Source organism: Otolemur garnettii, unplaced genomic scaffold (assembly GCF_000181295.1).
Source record: "Otolemur garnettii isolate 467f Iridium unplaced genomic scaffold, OtoGar3 scaffold00090, whole genome shotgun sequence".
Lineage (NCBI taxonomy): Eukaryota > Metazoa > Chordata > Mammalia > Primates > Galagidae > Otolemur > Otolemur garnettii.
Genome location: NW_003852485.1, coordinates 4369955 through 4388138, shown reverse-complemented (window position 1 = coordinate 4388138; position 18184 = coordinate 4369955). Strand labels below are relative to the sequence as shown.

Here is an 18184-nt window from a genome sequence, read left to right as displayed (position 1 = left end):
ATAGCATTCTCATAACAGTATTTATTGCAAATATAAACTCAGATTTATTGGGATACTTCAAGAAAGAGCGGTGAAGTAAGGCTGCTTGCTTGGCAGAAAAGTGAGAGAGAGGGAAGCCTTCTTGTTTCCGAATGTTTCCATGCAAATAAAAGTTTACTTTGCAAATACTTTTTGCCTGGACTCAAAATAGATTCACACATTTTTTTCCTGAGAATTCTATTTCCTGTGAGAAATAGGCTTAAGTGTTTGTTCCCTCTCATGACGCCGTAAATAACTATTTTGTTTGGGGTTTTCACTTGATATCGCCCTTTCAAATAAACAAGATAAACTTATTTCTTCAGAGATGTATGTTAGAGTCTAAGCATACCTGGTTTTTATTTTTAGGATATAGTTTACATATAACGTTAAGATATTGAAAAGATGATCTCAGGAAACACACACATGTGTATTTATATAGTTGCATATAAACATACACATGACACTCATATGACACATAAATGACAGTGGTGCTGGGTTCAGTGATAGGAAATCAGGCTGAGGTTTATGACATGACATCAATAAGCTTATTCTAATGCCTGTACCTAAAATAAAATCAAACTATATTGATAAACAACTGACTGACACCAAACATACAGGTTGGAATATGAATTAGTGAATGAGGGAATTGGGGTTGCTTAACATTCTTATGAGTTCTGATTTCATCTACATCTCTATTTCCAGAGACATTGTAAGTACTCAGTACATATTCTGAGTGAACCAAAAAGAGCCAAATTATCTTCCCTCCTTCTTGACATAATTCAGCAGGATATACCGAAAAGTTCAAACCGCTGATTTATTTATGAAGATGTTTGAAAGTGACTGATCAATGCCTACCAAATAAATATTCTTGTTTATACAGCGTACAGAATTACTTTCCACTCTAGTTTTGGAAAAGGTAATATATTTTCAAATGGTAACTTTCATCATACAATTGACAGAAGAAGAAAAGGAGTGAGGTATCATTTCATTTATCCATTACTTGCATTAAGTCACCTTAAGTTAGTCTAGATCATTTGGTTCACATCAAAATTGCGATAATTTTCACTGCATACAGTTTTTAATATTTAAAGAACTAAATGACCTAACGGTTTATTAGTAGAGCATATCTTACTTTTATCCTCAATGTACTCATCCCAGTTAAACATGCTCATTGTCCTATTGAACATGGTACCGTTCCCATCCAATGAGTTATTAAAGAAGGTAGTGATATTGATTTCAAAGGAAGAATTATCTGGGGGCCACTGCAGGCATTTATTCCTCAGGTTGCCCATAAACAGCTGCAGCCCAATCAGCGCAAACACGCTCAGACAGAACACAGTCAGGATCATGACGTCAGAGAGCTTCTTCACCGACTGGATCAGGGCCCCCACAATGGTCTTCAGGCCTACAGATAAAATCAGAAGGAGAAATTTAAATATACTATTTGACAGCTTCTTTACCAGCAAAAATATCATGAGCTTGTCCTGGAAAATAAAAGTGTCATGCAGAATGCCAACACTATTAGTTCAATGTTTGGGGTTGAATAACATTTTCATGAAAAGCCTGCTTGCTGGTGAAAATGAATGAAAGCAGAACTTGTACGTTCATTAAAAACTGTGAATGGAAACGGACCAAATGTGTATTTCCAAACACTCCTTAGAGCAAAAGAAATGATTTGTTATTCATGCTTAAACATCAACCTTGTGTAAATATTGTGCCTTTATTTGCAGATGTCTTACTCCCTAACCCCTTATTGGTTTTAGAAAAGTCTACATGGATAGCGTAGTAAGAAATCTGGAAGTCACTGGATTACAAGGTTATGTATTTGTGAATCTGCAATTGTATATGCGGGTTAAAAAAGGAAGACATCTGAAAACTGAGCCTCATGCAGCACTCATGCTATCCCTTACTGCTTCATTTTATTTGACTGCAGTTAGAAAGATTGCCAGTTTTAGGCCTAAATGGTCAAATTTGCATCAATCTGAATGTTTCATAATTTGGTTTCTATGCGAAAAGCTTGATGTTACAGGATGCAAACCATGTAGCCTGTTACTGCAAATGCCTCATGCAAAACTTGTTAAACTCAAAGGCTGATTTAGATTAGTTTTAAAGAAAGCAAGTAGTAAAAAGCAAAGAATCAAATCCATCCGAAATATGATGTACCAATTCTTGCTTTTTTACTTATTTATTTGCAATATGCGATAAGCAACAAGGCTTCTGCACAAAAGCTGTGATTGTAGCACCAATGCAGCTAAAGTCAGCCTCGGTGTTTAACCTAGCTCTCACCTGGAATGACTGAAATTGTTTTCAATGCTCGGAGAACTCTGAATGTTCTCAACGCTGAGACATTGCCCAGGTCCACAAACTCTGTCACATATCTGTAATAGGGGAGTTCACACACAAACACAATGACAGAACACAAGAACAGTTGGAGATATAAGGGGCCTACCACCTTATACCACTTTCTTCTTACCTGGAATTACAGAAATAGTTTTCAAAGCTCTCAAGACTCTGAAAGTTCGAAGAGCTGAAACATTGCCTAGGTTTACAAATTCTGTTACATACCTGTAGAATTAAATCAGAGTTATTCAGAATTTAGCGAAATCTAAGTCTACGTTGGTCTTTCAACAAGACCTTTTCAACTTCAGTGAGTGTTGCCATCCAATTTCCCAATCTAGAGAAAAATGGCATTGCCATCAATCATAGTCCCTCTGACATGAGAAACTTTATTGTAAGACTTTACAGTGCTAATTGAAAACAAAGCTGTGCAATTTACTATAATAATTCCTAATTTCTCCAAACTGAATGATTTGGTTAGAAGAAAAATACTCTAAATTTACATGATAAACAAGAAAAATGCTCACTTTGTCAAGGGACGCCACCATGGAGAAATACAGTATGGGGTCCCACCAATGATTTGCTCTTTCAGGATCAAAAATGTATTAAGATACTTACGCAAATGTAATGACTGTGAAATCCAGCCAATTCCATGGATCCCGAAGAAATGTGAAATCTTCTAAACAAAAGCCCCTTGCAAGTATTTTAATAAGTGATTCAAAAGTATAAATTCCTGTAAAGGTGTACCTGAGAGAAAATACCCAAGCTCACATTAAAAATCTAGTGGTTAATTTACATGTACATATCTTAAAGGTGATTTAAACAATAAACAAAAATTAGAGGTCTCCATATTGGTCTTCCTATGATATAGAGCGGGGAGGGGTGGGGCTTAAGGCAAAAAGAAGCATTATATTCCGAAAGACATTCTCATTGACTGTAAATAAAGGAATATTGGACTTTCCACATTAATTAACTTAAAGGATACAAACACCATCTTCTGCTGTATATAAAAAGCACCTTTTTGCACAAATTTTTGAGGGAAAAATAAGGATGCACATTGTACATGAGTAATACTAATTCTGTATCTGTGTAAATGCTTTCATTCTTTTATTTATGCTTATGCATTACAAGTATAACTCTAGAAAGCAATAATGATATCTGTATGCAAAATAATACCCTGTAATACGATAATTCGTTTTGTTGCACTTGTGATGAACTCGCAACAAAAGCTTTTTTGGCAAACGAAGAGCAATGTATTTCTGTTCATATCCTTTAGGGAGGAGCTAGCGATCTAGGTGATATTTTTATTAACAATTAATGGAAAATCCCTTGGAAAATATCAAAAACAATTGGGCCAGACTTGAAAACTCTAAGTGCTGCGATACCCAGTGGACTAACAAACCAACTGCAACCTTGCAATGTGTCAGTAAACGGCACCTTTCAGGCCCTAGTGAAGAAAGATGCATGCCATGGATCAGGCAGCTGGTAATGACTTAACACTTACAAGCGGAATCAAGAAAGCATACATCACCCAGACTTGTGATTGGGTCCTAAGATCGTGGAATGCAGTCAAGAAGGAAATGGTTGTGACATTATAAAAAATGTGGCATCAGCAATGCTATGGATGGAACTGGGGACTATGAAATTTACCAGTGTGAGGAAAGTACACTTCAGAAGAAATCAGAAGTGTAGAAATTGAAGATGATACATCTGACATTGACAGTGACAAAGAGCTCTTGGCCTTCTATATGTATGATGCATAAATATCAAAAATCTGCTGCTGGTCCATTAAATTTCTGTACACTGTATCTGTTCTTGTATTTTGTAATTATTTGTTACACAAAATTTCTTATACCATAATATGCTAAAAAATAAATACTAAATGTATGTCATATTACCAAAAGAGGACCTAATATAAACAAATAAACATTTGAATTAAAAAATTAAAACAAAAGATTTATTTTCTGAAAGTGTGGGCCAAAAATGTGGGTATGCATTACACAAAGGAGCACATTATACACAGCAAAATGTGGTAATGTTAACCTATGTTACAATATTATCTGAAACACATTGGCTTTCAATCTGATTTAAACAAATAGGTATTAATCCAAAAATGAATGAAGCATCAATGTTTCATAAAGAATGCCCCATCAAGAGCCTTGAAAGATATACTAGTAAAACACAGAACTGTGATAGCCAATAGAAAAGGAACATACAAACCGGGCACAATTTTTGTCAGCAGATATTTAATCACCAGTAAATCACTGGTGATTTACTGATGATTACTTATCTTGAGTATAAGATTCACAAGGAAAATAAAGGGCTAAACGCTGGCAGTCAAACCAGTGCATTAATTTGAGCAATTGAATGAGCCACTGAAAGTTTCGTTCTGGAGAAAATCAGGGGTTAAAACAAACTTGAATCAGTGTTTGGTTTAGAGTAGCTAGCATGAGGTATTAAAGGAACTGAGGAGGTCTGAAGACACTGACACAGGACAAGTCAAAACATAAAAGTATGTCGATATTGAGGATATGTCTAAATTGTCTACTTACTCCACATTCTTTGTCCAGTCTGGAGGGTTACTCATGGTCATAAATACACAGTTGGTGAGAATAGTGCACATAATGAGCACATTGAATAAAGTAGAATATCGTCAAGGAAGACAAAGTTCAACGCAGAAATCTCACTATCACGCACTACCAGGTGGTCACCACCATGAAGCTGAAAAGTTTCATGCTTCTTATTACTTTATGCTACTTACTATTTTAGCATTGACTTTTTTTTTTATTTCTGTAACTTAACAACATTCCCATATCTGAATCATGCCTAGTGGAAAATCATCAACTATTTTCAGGCTATTTAGGTACTTTTAGTCATTAAAAAGATTAAATGCAAAGAAAGAAGTTCATTGGCGAATAACTTATCAATGTAAGTTTTCTGGATGACAAACTCAACTGAACAACAGAAGGGCAAGTTCAGCATGTCTGTAAATCCTGGATGAAATTCAACAGGAGAACTCAAACAATTAATTAAAAGCATAAATTCAAAATGTCTTCCAATGAGGTCCTTTCTACATACAGATATGATATACTCTAAGAATCTGAATTGTGATGGAAGATGCAGGCATTTGCATTGGCATTTCTTGGATTTGTAGCTGAGGCCGCCTTCCCTGAAGCTCAGTTGACTTGGCTATCCAAGCAAGAAAAAATAGCAATTTTACAAGATTGATAGGAGGATCAAATTAGTTAAAATGTTACATCTTCCACAATTTAATCGGCCTGGTACATAATAGATGTTTGATAAGTTTTGTTCCTTACTTCCTATTCATAGAGATTACTGCTTATAACAAATATCAAGTCTGTCTGATCCTTTACTACTTTGCCTATGTTGGTATAGTCAATGCCTTTCACTTTCCTTCACATTGAATAAATAGTAAGTAATACCTGTTTAAGAAAATATTCAGTAATCAATTAAGATGATTTTCTTTCATAGTTAATAAAATGCACAAGAAAGATTCAGGCCAGACACAGTTGTTCATGCCTATAATCCTAGCACTCTGAGGGGCCAAGGTAGGGGGATCACTTGAGATCAGGAGTTTGAGATCAGCCCAGACAAAAAGTAAGACTTCATCTTAACAAAAAAATTCAAAATTAGTTGAGTGTTGTGGTGGATGCCTATAGTTTCAGCTCCTTGGGAGGCTGAAGCAAGAGGATTGCATGAGCCCAAGAGTCAGAGGTTGCAGTCAGCTATGATCACACCACTGCACCCCAGCCTGGGAAACAAAGTGAGATGCTGTCTCAAAAAAAAAAAAAAAAATCACAATATAGATTCAGTTGCAATTATATAAAGCAGCAAACTTAGATGCAATTATCAAAATCCTAGTAATGGAATAAATACTATTCATAATCTTTCTTACTCTTTATTTTTTATTGTAAGTAATCTCATTACTTACACATGACAAAATATAAACACAATTTCAAGAGCAGTCAAACAGGACAGTGAATAACCAATGTTGTGTTGATCTACAAAGGAAGAATTTTTGCATCCAAGACTGGTTTCAGTCAAAGCAAAAATTGACTTTTTTTATTTTTAGTAGCAGTACCATAAGGCTTATGCTTAATTCTCAGCTTGTTGAAATACATCAACAGGAAAACAGTTATAAGTAAGTGATATAGATCAGCCACGTGGGGGCACTACAATCTAGAAAACACAGGAAAAACACCATTTCAAAGAAGAAACACATGGTTTTTCCTTTATTAGTAAAAGCAAACAAAAAATAAGCTAAAATTAAAGATGACGTGCTATTAGTTATAGCACATTATATTAGTTATTGGTATAAAACCAAAGGATCCTCTGTGCCTACTGGCTTAGGCCCTAGAGGGAAAAGAACACCCCTTGGCAGACTGGCACCACTCTAAGTGTGCAGTCACCACCCTCAATGTCCCTCCACACAGTCCTGTATTTTTCCACTTTACTCCCCCTCTTAATCCCTACAAACACAATTTCAAATATTCTCCACTTCCCTTTAACCTCCAACTTTGGTCTTCCTTCCCTCTCCATTTCAAGCTGATGACTTTATTTTCCGCTTCACAGAGAAAAGAGGTAACATAATACAACTGCATCTCCAATTCCCGCCCCCAAAGCAACAAACCCCTCAGCACCTTTCCTCTTCCTATCCCAGCAGGAAAGTCCTCAATCCTTCCACCTGTACTGGGGACACTTTCCAGCTTTCCACAATACTTCCACAATCTCTTCTCTTACCTCTTCCTTCAGGCATCTTTAATGGCATCTTCCTGTCAATACAAACTTGCTTCAGTCTCTCCTGTCTTGGGGTATGGGGTGGGGGTGGACAATTCTCTCTGGTAACTCACAACCTCTTTGACTACTTACAGCCCTGCCTTTCTTCTTCTTTCACAACCAAACCTCTTGAAGAGTTGTTTATCTTTCTTTTCCCCTATCACATCCTCTGCATACAAGCTTTTCTTTCTAAAAATGAAAATCATCTTCACTGTTGCTCACTAAAAACAAAAGAACAATTTCAATTCTCATTTGCTTAGCTTTCTTAGCAGCATTCAACAAAGACAATTCCTCCCCCTCCCACTTTTTTTCTTTTTTTTTGAGACAGTCTTACTATGTTAACCTCTGTAGAGTGCTGAAACATCACGGCTCACAGCAACCTCAAATTCTTGGGCTTAAGTCATTTTCTTGCCTCAGCCTCCCAAGTAGCTGGGACTATAGGCACCCACCACAACACCCAGCTACTTTTTTGTTGCAGTTGTCAATGTTGTTTAGTAGGCCCAGGCAGGGCAGCCTTGTTGTATGTGGCCAGCACCCTAACCACTGAACAGGCACCAAGCCAATTCCTCCCTTTTGCATTAAGTTCTCTTCCCTTTGTTGTAATGATGTCCCAATTCCGTAGTTTCTTCCTGCCTTGAGGCCCCAATTTCTCTGCATTCTTTGAAATGCTGCATTTCACTTTTTGAAAAGAAAAACATGGATATCTAAACCATCTTCCCTTCTTCTGCTCTCCTCCTCCTAGGAGGGGTCATCAACAAACATAGCTCAACAAGCACAACCTCTTATGTACCACCAATGCCAAATACATCTCTCAGGTGAGCTCTCTGTTCTGAATTCCACACACCCGCTTGTTTGTACAATATCTGCACTTCTATCTTATTGACACTTCAGAATTATTTTTAAAAAATTAGTTCTAAAAGGCAGCTAAATATCTCTTCATCCTACCTTCTACCCCTCCTGCTAAATATTGTTCCTTTGACAGCTCTGTACCTTGTAAAATGCTCCATGATCTAACCAGGGTCCTAGGAGGAATCTTGGATTTCCCTCTCTCCCTAAGTCTTCACATTCAAATTTAGCACTAAATATTGTCAATTCTGTCTGCTCTGTCTGGATTCAGTCCACCCTTTTCCATCACCATATCACTGCACGGGCCAGGTGTCCTTCCAGACTAACCTCAAGTCTAATAGCTCCTCCAGTTTATTGCATTTCCTCTGCACTGGTCTTTCTGAATTCCTGCTGGCTCCTTTCAATCCATTCCTCACACTGCACCAAAATGACCTTCGTAAACGTAATTGGAATAATTTTGCTACCGTTTTACTACCCTTGGGGTAATGATCAAACATCTAAACAGATAGTCAAAATTGTAGACCTGAACCCTGTCTACGTTTCCATTTTCATCCTATTTTCTCCTCATTGCATTATCCCCATCCTGATAATATTGTGATTATTTTAGGTCATTGAATGCCACACGTGTTTTGTGCACTCTTTCTTAAGTCAAGGTTTTGCAAAGGCCAGTTCTTCTCCTTGGGAACACTCTCCACTTCACTGTAGCCAACTCATGCTTTTCCTTTAACATTCACATTGAATGTTTTAGGTCTACAAGTTCTGGAGCACCTTACACTATACCTCCAGTGATAAATGTTAATGTAGGTCTTTTCTACTAGTCTATGAACTTCATGAGGGTAGGGACTACATCTATATTATTTGCCACTGTATCCACTATTTCACACACTATCAGTTGACTAAGTCAATTTTATAATTTAGTTTATTACGAAATGTAATTATATTTTTCCTTTTAATAATTTTCTAAATTATTAAATTAGTTTAATTTAATAAATTAAGGTTTAGTGATTTTGAGCAAAATACAGCACGAAATTTGTTTATATATATGTATATTGTGGACACAAGTTTCTATAATTTTTTGGAAGGTTAAGACATAGGATAAATATGAGGGGAAAATTAACAACCATGTGAGATAGAAGTCATATGATGAATTCAGCTATGGTTTTATGACACTTAGAAAATATTTATTCATTATAATTACAGAATTTAATCATATATCAAAGTAAAGTATTTTTTCAAAATTAACTAAAAATAGAAATGATGATAGTTTTCTACTAAGTCACAAATCATTATGTTCAAAAATGGGTGTTTTCCACATTGCATAACTATTATTTTAAAAAATAAAGTATACAAAAAAATATACGCTTAAGTTAAAATTCTGACAGACATTCAAGAACAATTAAAACCATTTCATTCTTAAGACAAAATAGTGGATAACTAAAGACAGATTTTCATGCTTGGGGTATAAAATACTTATCTCAAAATGAAAAGTTTCAAAATCCATTAACTTTATTAATAATTATTCATTCATTTCATCAGTCCCACAGTTTTTAAATTTTTGCAAGTGACTAAAATGCTGGGGTTTCAGATAATCTAAGAAATACTCAAATATGGAAAAATATATAATTAGATATTAAATTTGCTTTGGTGATGCCATGCATTGAAAGTCCACATCAAGGCAGATTTCTTGGGGCTAAAGCACAAAACTCCACATCAAGGCAGATTTCAAGGGGCTAAAATACTAGCAAAATGCATGCATCCTATATTATTTTCTAAATACATAAGCCAAAACATAAAATACATTTTCCAAAAGAAGAATGTATCCTAGAACAACCTTCCTTAAGAGTTTTTTTTTTTTTTTAATTTTTTTCAGAGTAAAAACATATTTATTTGAACGTATCTGAAGCCCAGGACTACGTGACTTCACCATGCAGGGACACTGTCTCACTTTTCCCATTTTCTTTTCTGAGGGAGCTGGAGTTGACAGCCCCAGATGAAAAAAACGTAAGTTTAATGTAAAACTGTTCCTGGTGATTTCCAATCTGTAATAAAGTTGGTTTTATTTTATAAACTTGGTTGGTTTTATTTTATATAAAAAACTCCTTAAGAGTTTATAAAATAAAATAAAACCAACTTTATATAGTATCAGGGGCAAAATGATCTTTTGATCTATTAAAATCCATTAATTTCGTTATACCAGGTACAAATGAATAAAAGTAGGTTAACCTATTGATTGCCACTAACTTGCCAGTTGGCAAATGTGAAATAGTTCCTCTGTATATATGCTGTGGAAAAATGTCTTCAAGTTTATATTGAAAATGGTTTAAGTTGGCTCAGTGCCCATTGCTCAGTGAGTAGGATGCCAGCCACATACACTTAAGTTGGTGGGTTCGACCCCAGTCCGGGCCTGCTAAACAACAACGACAATTGCAACAACAACAACAAAACAGCCCAGCATTGTGGTGGATGCCTGTAGTCCCAGCTACTTGGGAGGCTGAGGCAAGAGAATCGCTTAACCCCAAGAGTTTGAGGTTGCTGTGAACTGTCATGCCATAGCACTCTACCCCAGGAGACATAGTGAGACTCTATCTCCAAACAAAAAAAAAAAAAAAGAAAAGAAAAGAAAAAAAGAAAAGACAATGGTTTAAGTAGCCCTTATGTGAAACCTGGATCACTAAAGCACTCACATGCCTGCCCTTGTACCCATGGATTTAGGATAAAGCAGCATGAGCTTTAATGCAATGAATGAACCATGGATCAGATACATCCTTGACCTATTACAAGGGCTTCAGCAAGTTGTTTAATTATTTAAGGCTCAGTTCTCCGACATAAATGTGGATGATAGTATATAATCATGATCCACTTAGTTTTTTATTACCAGTAATAAAGTATTTCTATGTTTTTCAGTCTGTTCAGGGACTATCTAATGATGTGATATCCAGAGAAGTTGCCAAAGAATTTTTAACTGATATATAAACTGGTAGTAGAAGATAGATTTATGATTAATTGGAGAATTCAAAACAGAGTAGGAAGGTAGGTCTCTTTTTACATATCAGTACAAATTTCAGAGTTGGCAGAAAGATTGGGTAAATGTCACATTATATAATATTAATTTTTAAATTATTTAATTTAATACCAAAAATATTCTATTTGCCAGTAGACAACTAAGTGATAATTCCTGAACACCAAAAGCAAAAGGAAGTGAAATTGTTGTGTTACCTCCTTTAGGCCTGTGTAGCTCTTTCCATGGAAAAGCATGATTTTTTAAATTTGTATATGGACATCATATAAATTTGGGATAAGCTAAGAAATCTATCTATTTCTTATTTAATTAATTAGTGAGTTTGAGCCCTGAAAAGCATATTTGAAGTACATGATACAGGAACATGGATGATGCCCCCAAAGCATTAGATCTGAGGGTCTAAAAATCTATTTTCGTCCTGTAGTCCCAGCTAATCAGGAGGGTGAGGCAAGAGGATCACTTGATCCCAGGGGTTTGAGGTTGCTGTGAGCTATGAGGCCACAGCACTCTAGCCTGGGGCAACAGAGTGAGAGTGTCTCAAAAACCTACTATTTTCTTCTATAGTGGAAAATGCAAAGAACGCTAAACTGATCAGAAGATCCAGTCTGAAGTTTTAGTCTGCACTAACATAACATCTAGCTTTAAAAGGGACCACAGACCTCTAGACCTCAACTCATCTGCAAAATGAGACAGTTGAGATTGACTACATTATGTTTTGATTACCTATGGCCCAAACTCTGGTGCCATATAAACCTTCTGTTTGCAATGTCAAGCCAGAAGACAGCAGTGGTGTGTATAGAATTCTTTATTCAATTCCTTATGAAATATGAGAAATGTCTTTTTGCTTGCAGTAGTTTTTGCTATAATTGTGGCTACTACCAAGAACAGCTGTCATGGGTACTTTTAACAAGTATCTATAAAGTACTAGCCATGGGTCCTGGTACTAGGTGCTTATCACACATTTTAATATTGTGTATGTCTAAACTATGAATACAGGGGGACAGATGGAGAAACTAAGATTCAAGGTCACATAGCTAGAAAGTAAATTTCAGAAGTTTAAACCAAGCTTTCTGATACCGAAACCCAAGCATTTCATTTTCCTCCCCTTTGTGAATGACTGGTAGCTCAGCTTTAGTTGTGGACTTTGCAATGTCTCAGCTCTTTGGCGCCTGATCCAGTGCCATGACTTTAAATACCATCTGCTGACACCTCCCAAAGTGGGACACGTCTAGCCCAACACTGTCCCGAAGTACAGATTTGCACATCCAACTGCTCAACTCCTCCGCTGGGTGTCCAATAGGCTTCTCCAACAGTACACGTTCACAGCCAGGCTCTTGGTTTTACCCATCAAAGTCGCTCCACTCCTGTTCTCCCAAGCTCTGTGAAAAGCAACTACATTTCTATTTCTTGACCAGACTGAACGCACATGAAGTCATCCTTGGTGCCTCTCACCCCCTTATGTCCCACATCCAATTGCTCAGCAAATCCTACCCACAGAATGCTTCAGAATTCGATGACATTGCACAGACCTCATGTTTCCACCATAGTGCAGGCTGCAGTTGTCTCCTGCCTTCCTGACAGTTGACCTCAGTCTATCTCCTTACTGCCGTTCTTTCCCCACTTACGGTCTATTCTCCACAAAGCAACCAGAGTGAGCTCTTCAAAATGGGAGTCAGGTCATGACATTCTTCTGCTGAAAACCCTCTCATCATCTCTCCTTACCTCATTCAGAGTGAATCTGGTGTCCTCACTATATCTCACCTGCAACTTTCCAACTGCCTCTCTCATGGACCTCATCTCCCCTGCTCCCTGCCTTTGCCACTCTGCTCCAGCCACTCTGGCCACCTGGCTGATTCTTAAACATACAATGGGCACTTCCACCTTCAGACTTGCTGTTGCCCCCAGACACACTTCCTCTGGATTTCCACGTCTCACTCACTCACTTCCTTCAGATCTCAGCTCACATGGATTCTTTTCAGAGAGGACTTCCCTGGCCATCGCATCCAAAAGACTCCATGTTACTCTTCTTTACACGATTTTTTTCCCTTAGTAGCTCTTATCACTATACTTCTATATGATGTATTTGTTTATTGTTTTCTCCTCCCAAACACACATATGTATGAATTTAAGTACCTGAGAGCAGAGACTTTGTTTTGTTCAATGTTGCACCTCAGTGCTTACAAGAATATCTGCCACTAGGTAGGCACTCAGTAAGACTTCACAAATGAATGAAAACAAATGGAAAAGAAGAAAAGTGTGAATATATTAAGTTTAAGTAATAGAACCCTAGATGGAACACATTTAAAACTCTGGTAGGGAATTTAGGAACGTGAATTATTTTTAACTTATTGGCTATCTAAAAAATACAATCATATTTTAACTATCAAACATGATACTGGGCACCTCAAAAGAATTTGCAGCTTTCAAAATATGCCCTGGTAAAAATATTATAAGCATAACTTCTCATATTGGCAAAATCAAAATACAATTTAATGTGATACACAACCGCTCCTAACAAAGAGAACCAAAATAGAGGTATTAGTCCAGTTGTAAAACACAGGTTTCTTTATTGTGAATGGCCTTTTTTTGTTTCTAAGTTAAAGATAGTAAAAACACAATGACCTCCCAATTGTGCCTAAATTTACCATGCCATCTCTCAACATTTTTGACTTACAGTAAAGGACATTACACTTAAAGTCAAAAAATCAGGATTTGACTTTAGGGTTTGCATTAATCATTACGTAAATTGATTACAAACCACAGGACTATATGCATCTAAGTCTCCTAGGATTAGTGATCAATTGTGCCAGCCTCATCAAAAACTGAAAGATTTATCTGTCTTGGAATACTAGCCTATCTGCCTTGTCTTTTCTTATAGCTCTACTCCATGAAAAGACACCAGAAATATATTTTAATTTGAGAAATAAGAGATTTTTTAAGAAATCTAATTTTCTACATTGCAAGAAATTGTGGTTATAAGCCTTGTAAACATCTAGGAGAGCCAACAGTTCAACTTGGCATGACTTAACAGATTTACCTGGTTGGCCAACAGTTCAACTTGGCATTGGCTTCACATAGCGATTTCTATCATTGTAGGCCTCCTAACAACTTTGGTCTTTGGAGATTGAGTTCTTCCTTTCGGGAAGCTAATAAAAGCCCCCAGGTTCTAAAGGCTCCCAGCATAAACAGTGCCTTCAATGCTCAGATTCTCTGATCAGTATTTCTAAACTGCCCCTACTGTCTACCACTAGGAGTCTTTTTTCCATGGATCTTAAGTTGGGATTCAGGATGTTTTGTGAGTAGGGACAATTTATGAGATTTCCAAAGAAATACACGATCTTCTCACAAAGTTTTAAATAAAAAATCTTCTGGTTTTCCAAACATTAAGTTTTCTTTATTTCATCTCATTGAGATGCAGAAATAAGTATTTCTGATCCATTCTTTTTTCATTTGTTTTGTATCTGATTTTCTAACTCTTACTTATCGCTTATTTATTCAATACAAATTCTCCTAGTATCTACTACGAACATAGCATAAGTCTGAATTTTTTCTATAACTTTATAAACTATGTTTATATAATTAATTGAAAATATAGTAAATATTTTGTGGAATGATTTATTCAGTGCACAAATTATAAATATTTGAAACATAATAGTAGATTATAATTTATAATTCAGGAGACCAAATATTAATTACCACTTTAGTATTCTTTCTAATGCTGACTCAAAGGCAATTTTTTTCTCTCCATGAGACTAAATTCTCTTTTTTAAAAAAATGGAGGTAAAGGAAAGAGCATTGCTTAAGATAAATGCATAAGAAATTATTAAATCTTAATACATTGCTATCAAACAAAAATAGGTTGAGAAATATATATATATACACATACATATACACATATATATATATATGGGTTGATATATATATATACAATAGGTTGAGATATGGAGGTAAAGGAAAGAGCATTGCTTAAGGTAAATGCATAAGAAATTATTAAATCTTAATACATTGCTATCAAACAAAAATAGGTTGAGAAATATATATATATATACACATACATATACACATATATATATATGGGTTGATATATATATACAATAGGTTGAGATATATATATATATATATATTGTGTACATACATACACACATATATACAAACCTTGCAGGGAGGGTTAACACTAGAGATTAAGAGGAGATTTGTGCCATGCTGCTAAGGACATCCCCTGGCATCCTGCCAGGCAAGCCTGGGGACATGCTTTGCATCTTCATCTAGAAGTAAGACGAATACCCTGCACCAGCTTATCCCATTTCCTGAATTCTCTACCATATCTAATCCCCTACTTCACCCAATTCAAATATTTTCTGGGCCTGCTATCAGGTGGTAAGCTTTTATACTGCAAGCCTTAAAACCAAGCCCTAGGCTGACCATGCAATGGAATTCCAAGCAATGATTCTTCCTAAAGAAGGAAGAACATTCTGTCCTATCTAAGGCTTTGTTTAAATTTCAGTTTCCCTTGTCTGAAGTTTCCTTTACCTTGAGTTCCCAATGCCTATCACTCCTCAGCCCAAGACTTCTGTGTTCTTTCTGTAAGTGCCCCTGCCCAGCCCAGCCTCAGTCTTCTAAGTCTTTCCTGCCTCAGCATTCCCGGGGTTGGCTGTCAGCCAGACCATAGTTTCTGGCCTGGAATAAAACCTGTCATTCCCAGTTACTCTATTTAACTTCAAAGAGTAATTCAAATTGCTATCTACTACCAAGATGTTATCACTCCCCTTTCTGGAAAGCAGATACTTCAATAAGGAGAATAAAGAATTAAATGAGGGTGTACACGGATAGACAGATATTAAGCCCCTGGAGAGATAGAAATATAGCAAGAGCTGTAACTGAAATAAAACTTAACAACAAGAGACAAGAAGAAAAAAAAATAGGAAGTCAATAGGAAACGGCTGGGAAAGGAATTTGGAAAAACATTTGAAAGGCCAGTACATATACAGACACAATTGTAAACATTTATTAACTCAAAGGTTTCAAGAGCAGCAAGTGGTAAAATTCAACCCCAAATATATAGAATCACAATTCAGATTATGTATGTTTACGTGCCAAATGTAGAAGCAGAAAAGAAAATTAGCTCATAGCGTTTACTCCCTTATATAACATTGTAAAATTAAAAAAAGAGAGGCTGGTAATAGCATCGAACTTTATGAAAAAGCCTTGAACGTAACTAGTGATTCAGGGGGGAGCAGAGGATGAAAGAAGAAAGAAGGACTCAGTCAGGTAGAGGAGAAATACTTGGAAAACGGGGGAAAGTGGTTCACTTACCTACAATCCCATTTTATGATATGCTAACTGTTGAACAAAAGGAAAGAAAAAGAAAGAGCACAGAACATCGCCAACCATATATTTTGAGAAATGCACAGATCAACAATTTAGTCAAAGAAGAAAATCATATTGACTATTTTTAAAAGGATATGAATGTACCAAAATCTTAATAGCTATTTTTCTAATAGGGTTGAAGGGAGTTAAAATGTACAGGGCAGGGGTGGCACTGAATCGAGAGATTGCTTTCCCTTTATTCAATACTATAAACGTCTGAAAAAGAAAACAAAACACACAAAACAGAATTTAGAATATACATTGAGGACACTTTAAGAGAAAACTGAGACCATTATTTAGAAATATTGCCCTATAAAAATGATCAATACATGATGTGATGATAGATGCTTTTTCTTTTTTTCCAGTGTTTGGCTGGGGCTGGGTTTGAACCCACCACCTCTGGTATATGGGGCCGGCACCCGACTCCTTTAGCCCACACACAGGCACTGCCCAGTAGATGCTTTCTCTTTTTGAGCACTATAAACTTTCTTAAATTTGGTAACTCCCATGCAGAGTTAAAGGAGAATATAAAGAAAATATGTGGTCAATGTTTTAGGAAATCTTAGCATCCTTATCAAGTTCTCATGTATGTATTTTTAAATGGGATTTATAATTCACATGAAGCATAAAAAGGAGGCTTTGTTTACATTTTTTTTCAGCTAAGTGATTTTCTCATGAAAACTTCAGGGTTTTCCACGTGTGTTCTTTGCTCAAACTCTTTTCAGGGTGACGTACAGGTCACCTGCTATTAGATCTTCTGTGGAGAGCAATGGAAAGAAGAAAATCTATGTTATGAAGGCTTAATAAAACCTGCTGAAGATCCAAGTCCCTTGTAAAAAGCTAGAGACTGTAAAGAGGAATTTATATGCTACTCTTGCAAATATATATATACATATATATATATATATAACAAAATAAAAATATACTTCTACTTGACCCTTTTGAATTCTCAGCATTGTAAGACAATCAAGGGTCTGCTTGCATTTATTTAAAAATATAATTTGTATTCAAAAAGCTGAACAGGCTTTTGCCCTTCTCAATCCCCACTCTGGAGGATGCCTCATCAGTTCTCGCCCTGTCCCAAAAATGCAGGTTCAAATTTGTGCTTCCAAAAGACTTCTAGGATCATTGGCTGGTTGCATAGTCAGGCCCACTCAGCCTTCTACTGATACTTTTGACAGAGGGAAGGAGGCACACATTCTTCACCATCATCCCTGGGACTAGCCCAGAACCAATTCAATTAGTAAACAGCAGAATGAAAGGCAACTTGACTAAGAACTCACTTTCTTATTGATATAATAGGGGTCCAGGTCCTCCAGGGGCACTGATACCATCTCTGGAGGAATGTCTCCATAAATAAATGGAAGAGATTTTCCTGCTTCCAAGTCACTATTTGGCTTTGGGCCATTTTCATCGTCCTCATCCTTGCGCTCCTGTTTGGGTCTCTGAGCTTTCTCTTCTGCAATGCGTTGTTCAATAGCAGCAAGGGATTCCCTGGTAAAGAATCGGAAGCTGTCAGGTCCTGGCGGTACCAGCACTGACTGTGCCATCTTTTCATCCTGCTCTTTTAATCACTGTTTAGCTTTTTGCATAAGAAAGTTCTACAGAAAGAGAGGGGGAGAAAAAGCAATGACCATTAGGATACAAGTGGCAATTACGAGACACTGAGCACTGAGCTCAAGTACATAAAGCAAGAGAGCTACATTATTTCACAAAGGAAGCTGTGTGTGGCATTCAGGAAATCCTCATCCATGCATTCATTTGCTTGCATGGAGACCTGTCTTTCACATTCAGTAGGTG

General features: G+C 36.5%; 1 protein-coding gene across 1 annotated transcript in view; it reads right to left on the bottom strand.

Moving 5' to 3' along the window:
- SCN2A (sodium voltage-gated channel alpha subunit 2) overlaps positions 1 to 17934 on the bottom strand; it is a 90020-nt gene extending 72086 nt beyond the window's left edge. The window contains 6 exon segments of the mRNA XM_012808452.1: positions 1151 to 1423; positions 2492 to 2583; positions 2974 to 3102; positions 4908 to 4997; positions 16482 to 16600; positions 17668 to 17934. Coding sequence (XP_012663906.1) covers positions 1151 to 1423; positions 2492 to 2583; positions 2974 to 3102; positions 4908 to 4997; positions 16482 to 16600; positions 17668 to 17934 — 970 coding nt within the window.
- Between the last annotated feature and the right edge of the window lie 250 nt (positions 17935 to 18184).